Source organism: Boleophthalmus pectinirostris, unplaced genomic scaffold (assembly GCF_026225935.1).
Source record: "Boleophthalmus pectinirostris isolate CB_2022bp ecotype Guang Dong unplaced genomic scaffold, ASM2622593v1 HiC_scaffold_4, whole genome shotgun sequence".
Classification (NCBI taxonomy): Eukaryota; Metazoa; Chordata; class Actinopteri; order Gobiiformes; family Gobiidae; genus Boleophthalmus; species Boleophthalmus pectinirostris.
The window spans coordinates 23744859-23753718 of record NW_026571353.1 but is presented as its reverse complement, the minus strand read 5'-3'; the positions used below and the strand labels follow the sequence as shown (position 1 = coordinate 23753718).

At 34.9% G+C, this 8860-nt stretch overlaps 1 protein-coding gene across 1 annotated transcript; it reads left to right on the top strand.

The window, feature by feature from the left end:
• The first annotated feature begins 847 nt into the window (after positions 1 to 847).
• On the top strand, positions 848 to 8107 carry nipsnap1 (nipsnap homolog 1 (C. elegans)). Its single transcript, XM_020919067.2, has 10 exons — positions 848 to 1087; positions 3976 to 4103; positions 5610 to 5655; positions 6289 to 6383; positions 6596 to 6666; positions 6744 to 6884; positions 7343 to 7374; positions 7465 to 7559; positions 7637 to 7720; positions 8022 to 8107. Exons 1-10 carry the CDS (start codon positions 1014 to 1016, stop codon positions 8084 to 8086), a joined length of 831 nt encoding a protein of 276 aa, XP_020774726.1. The 5' UTR covers positions 848 to 1013; the 3' UTR covers positions 8087 to 8107.
• Positions 8108 to 8860: the final 753 nt, after the last annotated feature.

Genomic DNA, 8860 nt, shown 5'->3' with positions numbered 1-8860 from the left:
GTCACTTGCTTGTCAACATTATGAATAGAATACTGGAGAATAATACAGCATGCTTTTAAGCTAAGCAAAACATTGAGTGAGTCTTTTTAGTTATGATATGATTTGCGGTTACATAATGGCAGTGGGTAGAGTGATGGAGAGGATCAAAGAGCACCACATTGTGTATGAAAAGAACTGAAAGTGGGTTGCACAAAAAGGATTTAAGTACTGCATGACCAGTGTGATAGAGAAGACCTCTAAAGAACAGTTAGTAGCCTATCAGTTAAGTTCAATGTTTACAACCAAACAGAATATATTTTTAGTTTAGATTACATTTAAAGAAACTGGATGCACGATTGTGAAATTTCATAAACTTGACGTATCTGTGTCGATACGAGGAACACCTATTATAGCTATTAACACTATATACATATAACAATTCTAATGCTGATTGGTTCTTAATCACACAAAAAAAAAAAACTTTGGGCATGATTTCCCATTTAGTTTTGTTATATTTTAATGTTTCAGTTCTCAAATCAATTATCCTATCAGAAAGCAAAATTTGGGGTGCCAGTTTCAATGTTGAAATCTTAAAATTAATCTTTTTATCTGAATCTATAAAACCTATTAAACAATGGCACCTGTAGTCATCATTAATCAGTGCTAGTGCAGCCTCTGAGTTAGAAAGGAAATTAGAAAATAATAGATAATTCATTCTATAAACATTCTACAATAAGTGGAACCTGGGAAACTAGCCTAAATTACTTTTCAAACTCAGGACAACCAAAAGAGGAACAGTCGGTCACACGACTTTACCAAAAAATCACTACGTACCATAGACGGTCTACGATACGTAAAGACCTTGCGTAACGTGCGTCAGGAACAGCACCCATGTCACGTGTTTTGTGTTTAAATCTCCTAGCGGGTTCTCCTTCTTCGTGACTGGATTAGCCGTCAAAATATTACTGATAAGCAGGTAAACATTAACTCAAACGCGTGTAAAGGTGACGAAAAATTGTAGCCCACTAGGAAAGATGGCGACGACGTGTCCTGCGTGGTCTCGACGGCAACTGTTAAGGACTTTTGTCAACTGGCACCAAGCGACACGGTAATTAATGTCCATCACACTTGAATGCTCTGCGCAGGGTAAATGCAGGTTAATGCCTCTCTTAGCTTATTATTTAGCTGTCACATGCAAAATCTACGACTTTACCGTTTGTCCGAGTCTTGGGTAGCTTAACCTGGGGTAGTTTCCAACTTAAAAATATCGTTGTCCAACTTTATTGTACCCGGAAGTATGCAATTAGTTTCTTATCTAAAATAGCATTAGCTTTTAGAATTGTAAGCAATAACAAATATAGGTTATTTTCTTGGAGATCACACGAATCTAAGCAAATGCATAGATTATAAAATTTAATTGTTCCTTGTCCTGGGTAGTTAAACTGGACTTTACGTCTGTGTTGTCCAACTTAAAGGTGCACTATGTAACTTTTCTAAAGATGGACAGTCTGTCTCATACATTTCTTGTATGGCATTAAACAAGATGCATGGAGAGGGGAGCCCGCTCACAGTAGATTGCATGTTTTTCAATGTATTTTTGAGAAAGTAATTTTACCAAAACAAATGCCAGATTTGTTAAAGAAATGAAGTCCACTAGAATATTAACACCGTGGAGACAAGCAGGCATAAATCCTCTACCAAGTTAATACTCATAGTGTAGTAATACATAGTGCACCATTAAAATTGCATTTTATATTTGTACTCAGAACTAGTTTGTTGAAAACTAATATCAGCTTTCAGAGTTCTTATTTTTCCTGAGTTTGCATTATTTTAGGCCAACCATGAATACATTCTTTGGCATCATGTGAGTTTACTCCTATGTGGAAGTAAGCTCTAAAAAGAAAGCAGCTTTAATCATTTGCTGAGCTCTGAACTTTGTCCACTGCAACCCACTGTTGTAAGCCAGTCACTACTTATCTTTGCCTCCACATTGTACACTCTTTGGCTGTTATCAGAATAGGTTTTGGCCAATAATAACAGCTTCATAAGACTCAAGGGGATCTTTTTCCCTGGGGTAAAAAAAAAAAAAAATCTAATTAGCACTTTCCAAATAAAGCTATTGGCACATGACGTTATTAAAAAGAGATGCCAATGACCTTGAAAGTTTTAAAGAAAATAATGTGCTTTACTAATAACTAGATAGCAGATGTGTGTGTGTGTGTGTGTGTGTGTGTGTGTGTGTGTGTGTCACTGGGTTCACACCTCTGATGATGAGAAATATTAAGAAAATCTAATAAAAAATGGCCTTCTAATTAAAAGTATTTTTCCATAACGTGTATTAGTACGCAACTCCAAATGACATCACATTGTCATGCTGTGGTATATTTAGTTTGATAACGTTTTTATATATATATATATATATATATATATATATATATATATATATATATATATATATATATATATATATATATATATATATATATATATATATATATATATATATATATATATATAAATTGTATATATTCATGAATAATAGTCTAGGTGTAAATATGAAGAAGCCTTCAGTCACTGCAGTCTAAGCGTCATTATAGTCAATGAAATTATTATTTTAAGATAAATGATCTTAATCTTGTTTTTCTTGCTGTTGTACTGTGTATGCGGGTTTACTGTTGTACATTAAGCACTTTGTTCAACTATGGTTATTTTTAAATGAGCTATATAAATAAATTTGACTTCACTATATTTGAACCTTTATTTGGTTCATAATGTCTTTACAAAGTCTCAATGTACAAAAGAAGTAATTTCACTTATTTATATATTTTTAAATTAATCAACATTGCTTAGTGAGATAACGGCCCAAGAGTAGTATTACTAATTTAGATGGACGAAATCACCAACACCTATTGTAGTTGCAAAAAGGCAACTGTATTTTTGTCTTTTTTTAAAATAAATACCTATAATTTTAAAAAGAACTGTTTAAAAAATGGCTCTTGTATTAAGACAAGTGGTTGAAATAAGAAGCCACTGCGACACCAAGGTCTCAGCAGAGTTCAATGGGAAACTCAGATAGATTAAACCTTTATTATGAAGTGCTGAGTTGGAAGCCACTATTGACTTATTCCTTGGTTGAGTAGTTGCTCTTATCTTTTTAATTTTGTTGGAGCGCTGTTGGAGCAGTTGTAGTCCCACTTATCTCATATCTGTCTTGGGTTGACAGTTATGTTCGGCGACTGATTTGAAGCCAGGGTTACAGACATGCTAACATTATTTCTTAAAGTGCGCAATGTTCCCCTTTTTATCAGCTCTGGAGTGGGTGAAAGTCTTATGGAGTCACAAGCTGGCACTCTGGTCTCCCACTCATTCATGCAGTATACAGGCATTTCATCTTCCTGCATTTTAGCATGACTACCTCTCTCAGCCATATACTTCATATGTGAACAACTTTTAAAGCTCCTATATTACACAAATTGACTCTTGTGAGCTTTAAGCCAAGTTGGAATGCTGTTACCTCATCAAAAACATACTCAGATTTGTGTTTTGTTTCACTCACACATTTGAAAAATGCTCTGTTCCACCTGATGTGATGATGATGATGTGATGTAAAGTAATTATAGTTTTCAAGTTAACAGCTCCTTTTACCTTTTGTTCAGTAGAGATTGACAATTCCAGGGCTGAAATGATCCAAATGAATCTAGTGAAGTTTAAAAACACAGTGGAGCATGTCCTGTATTACCACATTACATCACAATGTGGAATAGAATGCTTTTAGATTGGCAAAAGATATGCAGCGTTTGTGTTGTAATGTGTGAATGTAACAAAACACAACTCCAGGTATGTTTATGATGATGAAACAACATTATATCATACATTTAAAAATACTGTAATCTTGGCGCTTTAAGTTTGAGGCTTTTGATGTATTGACAACTTGCTGTGGTTTAAGTCATCTGCTTTGAGCTGTTGTAAAAGTTCTTTCTTCTTGTTGCTGTGTAGGTGGTTTTCTGAGAATGGCGACAAAGGCTGGTTCCGTTCCCTTTTTGTTCACAAAGTGGATGCCAGAAAAGATGCCCACTCCAACCTGCTGTCAAAGAGGGAAACCAGCAACCTCTACAAAATCCAATGTATGTACCTTACTTTAACATATTAAAAAAGGTGATGGCAGCTTCATAATACTGTCAAAAAATTCAATTTAGTTACAGCTAATACTTTTTATGCTTCTTAAGGGAATAGTCAGATATGGCTCTATACTGATATCCAATATTTATTTTGCTTTTGTGGCTTTCGCTGATATTTGCAGATAACATTATCAAGATTTTTCAATGCAAAAACTTGTACAGGTAAAATCCTCCAACTATGTTACTTCTGACCAAGCTCAAGATCTGGAATGGGTCAAAATAGGTCCAGTAAAGTTCACAAACTAACTTTCACGTTTGTAATCATCGGTTATGCTTTTTTCATGACTATGTACACACAGCCACATTTTTATCTAATCAAAAAAATGGCTTTCTAATTAAAAAGTATTTTTCCATGACGTTTATTAGTATGCAACTCCAGATGATATCATATGGTCATGTTGTGGTATATTTAGTTTGATAAAGTTTTTGATATCTACAGTAATGCCTAAATGATTGCTCCACATGGTCAGTGAAATTATTAGTATTATTTTAACCTAAATTATCTTAATATTGTTTTTCTTGCTGTTTCACTGTGTATTTCATCTGGAAATGGATCAAAATGGGTCCAGTAAAATTCACAAACTAACTTTCATGTTTATAATCATCGGTTATACTTTTTTGATGATGATGTACACACAGCCACATTTTTTATCTTCACTGCTCTTCTGATTTAATTTTAAGTGCCTAGTCTGAAAGTTTAAGATACATCTTATGCATTGAGGACAAACTGGGAATGACGCATGAGCGCACAGACACTGACGCAGCTTAGAGCAGAATATTCATACTAATCAAACATTCTATAATTCTTCTTTAATCAGACTTATACCAATATCTCTACTTGCTTACACTACTACATTGCACTGCCAGCTAAAGTTTAAGGGTGCATTGTGTAACTTTTCTGGTGGAGGCTGTATAAAATGCTTTTTTCCATGGAGATGTTATTGCTGTGTCTGGGATGTTTCACAGTATGGCATTAAACCTTTCTCTCTTCATGGAGACCAAACCAGACTGAGTAATTGGTCAGATCTGTGGAGAGGCAACCCCACTCACAGCAAGAATCCCTGTTTTTCTAGGTAGTATTGAGCTATAACACCACCTATAATTCACCGACGGACCCCCAACCAAAATGTAGAGCACCTTTAAATCTGTAAATGGTCATACTTTATAAGTCTTGTATGATCTATCCAGTTGATAAACCTTTTTTGCCTAACTCAGAACATTTCACTTTTGGAGTTTTCTTTGAGTGTCTGTAGATTCCGTTGTCTTGCCGACTGTCCCTCTCCTCAGCTTTGATCTTCTCTCCGGCGAACTTCCACGTCATGTAGAGATTTCAATTTGAACACAGCCTATGAGCCATGAAGCAAAAATCGTTTACAAGCCTTTGTTGAACCCCAGTGTGAAATTACTTTGTGGAAGAATTTGACTGTTTCTTACTTTGCCTGTTCTTTTTAGTTCATAACGTGAAACCCGAGTGCCTGGAAGCTTACAACAGTCTTGAGTAAGTGCTCCCTTCTAATGTTCAGTCACTTCCTTTTCACAAATTAGTAATACTTCCATTCACATTTTCTATTAGAACTGACTTACAGTGCTCCTAATGGAAAAAAAAATCAGTTCTTCTTATTTTTGTCCTTTACTGAGAAAGACTTCCGCCAACTGTTATGCCTGTCTTGCAAAATCCTGTTCAACTGAGCGTTAAATTGAGAAAAAGAAAATAAATCATATGCTGCAGAAAATGTGTTTACTTAAGTTGTTTTTACATAATGAAGTGCAAGCAAAACATTTGTTTACTGTTAAAGACACATTATGTAACCTTTCTGATGGGAGTTAGCCACGTGGTTGTCTCCATGGAGATATAATGCCATGTTTGGAATGTTCCATTATACAGCATTAAAATAACAGGGGTTTTTATTATTAGAAGAATAACTTGCAAAGCATGAATTTAGTATTGTGAATGGGCTCCATAGATCTGACCTTTGGCTCTGGTCTGGAGTTGTCACTGGTTTAATACAATACACATTCCAGGCAAAGTAAAAAAAACAGGTGGCATGCCCTCCATCAGAAAAGTTCACCTTTAAATGTAAATAATGTAAATAAGATAATGTCGTTGTTGTTTTTTTGTTTTTTCCCATAGGGCTGAGGTGCAGAGTAAACTCCACAATGATGAAGATTATCCATGTGAGGTGGTGGGGAGTTGGAATACTTGGTATGGAGAACAGGATCAAGCCGGTAAGCATCTAGCCCCCATGAAAACATTGATGTTAATAGGTTAATAAGTTATAAAAATCAATTATTTTAATGTAAGTGTCAGTCCAAAAATCTGAAAAAATGTGGGTAAAAACAAATCACAAACCACAAAGGCTTGACACAAATAAGGTAGCAACGCGTTGGTCCCATTCTCCTACAATTCAACAGTGACATCTGGTGTTCTCTTTGTGCAGTGCACCTTTGGCGATATAGAGGGGGGTATCCAGCTTTGACTGAATGCCTTGAAAAGTTGAAGAAGAACAAGGTAAGACCACATTGTGCAATTATTTATGAAGCTTAATAGTAGTCGTTATGTTGTATATATTTCACTTCTCTCTTTAGGAGTACTTGGATTTTCGGAAGGAACGGGCAAAGATGCTGATCTCAAGACGGAATCAGCTTTTATTGGAATTCAGCTTCTGGAATGAACCTCTGCCGAGACCTGGTCCCAATGTCTATGAAATGAGAACATATAACTTAAAGGTATTAGCAAATTTTTTATACACTAATCCTGAACCTTTGAACAGTAAAACGTCTCTGGTTAACTCATTTATATTAGTTAACCAGAGTCTTTCTTGCATAACAGATGATCATTTTAGAGTTTATTGTTTTAAAATGCATCTACATGCATGAAGAAAAGCAACAACTGTAAAATTGGGTTTCTATTCAAATATCACATCTCAACAAAGCACAATTCTGTTGGATTATAGAGTGTCATTGGGATACAAAATATATATATATAAATATATCTCAAGACATTTTTGTCATTACTGACCACCACAATTTAGAATACATAACACTACATCCTGTGTCTGTCAACAGCTTTTAAATTAACCGCTATTTTTAAATGTACAAACACATCCACATTTATTGGCATTACAATAATAATAATAAAAAAAAATTAAAAAAAAGTCAGTACTGATTCTTAACCTCTCTTTCAGCCAGGGACCATGCTTGAATGGGGCAACCACTGGTAAGAAGTGGCCACAGTATGTGATACAAACATTTGTAACAACAATTGTACTCAAAATTTCACTATGATACAGATATATTCCACCAACAGGGCAAGGGCCATCAAACACAGACAGGAGAACAACGAAGCAGTGGGAGGGTTCTTCTCTCAGATTGGTGACCTTTATGTAGTTCATCATTTGTGGGGTAAGTACATTTTGGGTACATGACGTCACAAGCACCACTCAAATCACAGCATTCATATAAACATGGGTTTGTTTCAGCCTATGAAAATTTACAGTCACGAGAAGAGACTAGGAATTCAGCCTGGCAAAAAGAAGGATGGGATGCAACTGTCTATTACACTGGTGAGTAATATACAGTATATGTTGAGGTAGTATGTGCATCTCAAATGACTGTGTTTGAGTACATGGGCAATAACGGTATTGCAGTATTGATGATATGATACAGATACCAATGAGTTTTGTAATAAAATCCCATGAAACACTGACACTAATGTCAATTATCAGATTCAGCATTTATGTATTTTATCTTTGGATATTTCTTATAAATAATAAGCTTGTTCTAATCTGTCTACCGTTTGGTAGAATACAAAAATCAATAATTTATAATTGTTGTAAATACCTTTTACCTTCTCTTTTCCAACAGTACCTTTGATCAGAAGCATGGAGTCTAGAATAATGATCCCCACCAAGTATTCACCTTTGCAATAAAACAGCGTCTGCAAAACAACCCATCGCTGTTTGCAAATGTTCAACCTATTTTCTGAATAACTCATAAGAGAGCAACAAAGAAAACTTAAGGTCATTTTTAAATCAAGTAACTTTTGAACTAGATTTTTATTGTGAATTTCAAAGTGAAAGTAGAGAAAATGTGATTCTATGCTGTTTGATTAAAACCTTTTTGCAAATCCACAGTGCACAACTAACATAGGTCAAAAACTGTGAGCAAATGGATGTTCATGCCATGAAGTTAAACATGCACCTTCTTATTTTATTTTTTGTGGAAGGTTATCCACCTGTTTGTCTCCTTGAATTGTGATTGTTTTGTATAGAATGTTTGTTCCAAAGGTATCTTTATTCCATCTATTCAATTTGCAACCTAATATATACTTTGGAAAACATGTATGCCTACTGTAAGGGGGGTCACTTTTCCATCTCCACATATCTGTCACCTGTTTGTCTGCTTGAAGATGGACATGTTTAATGCCATACTGTGGAACATTCCATGAAGAACACAGTGCACCTTAAATGTTTATTGTTGTGGTTGGGAAATAACAGCTTCTTACTATTCATGTAACACTTACAATCTAATCTTCTGCAGAAGTCAGACTTGCTACTGCAATCTTTTTTGTGTTAATTAATATAAATAGATTTCATACGCAGTGATTCAAAATAATCACCTCAATCACAACATTTCACAGTATTTGTAAACAAGCTGTGTTAAACCTTCCAAAATAAAAGCTCATTCGCTATCAATGGAGTTTA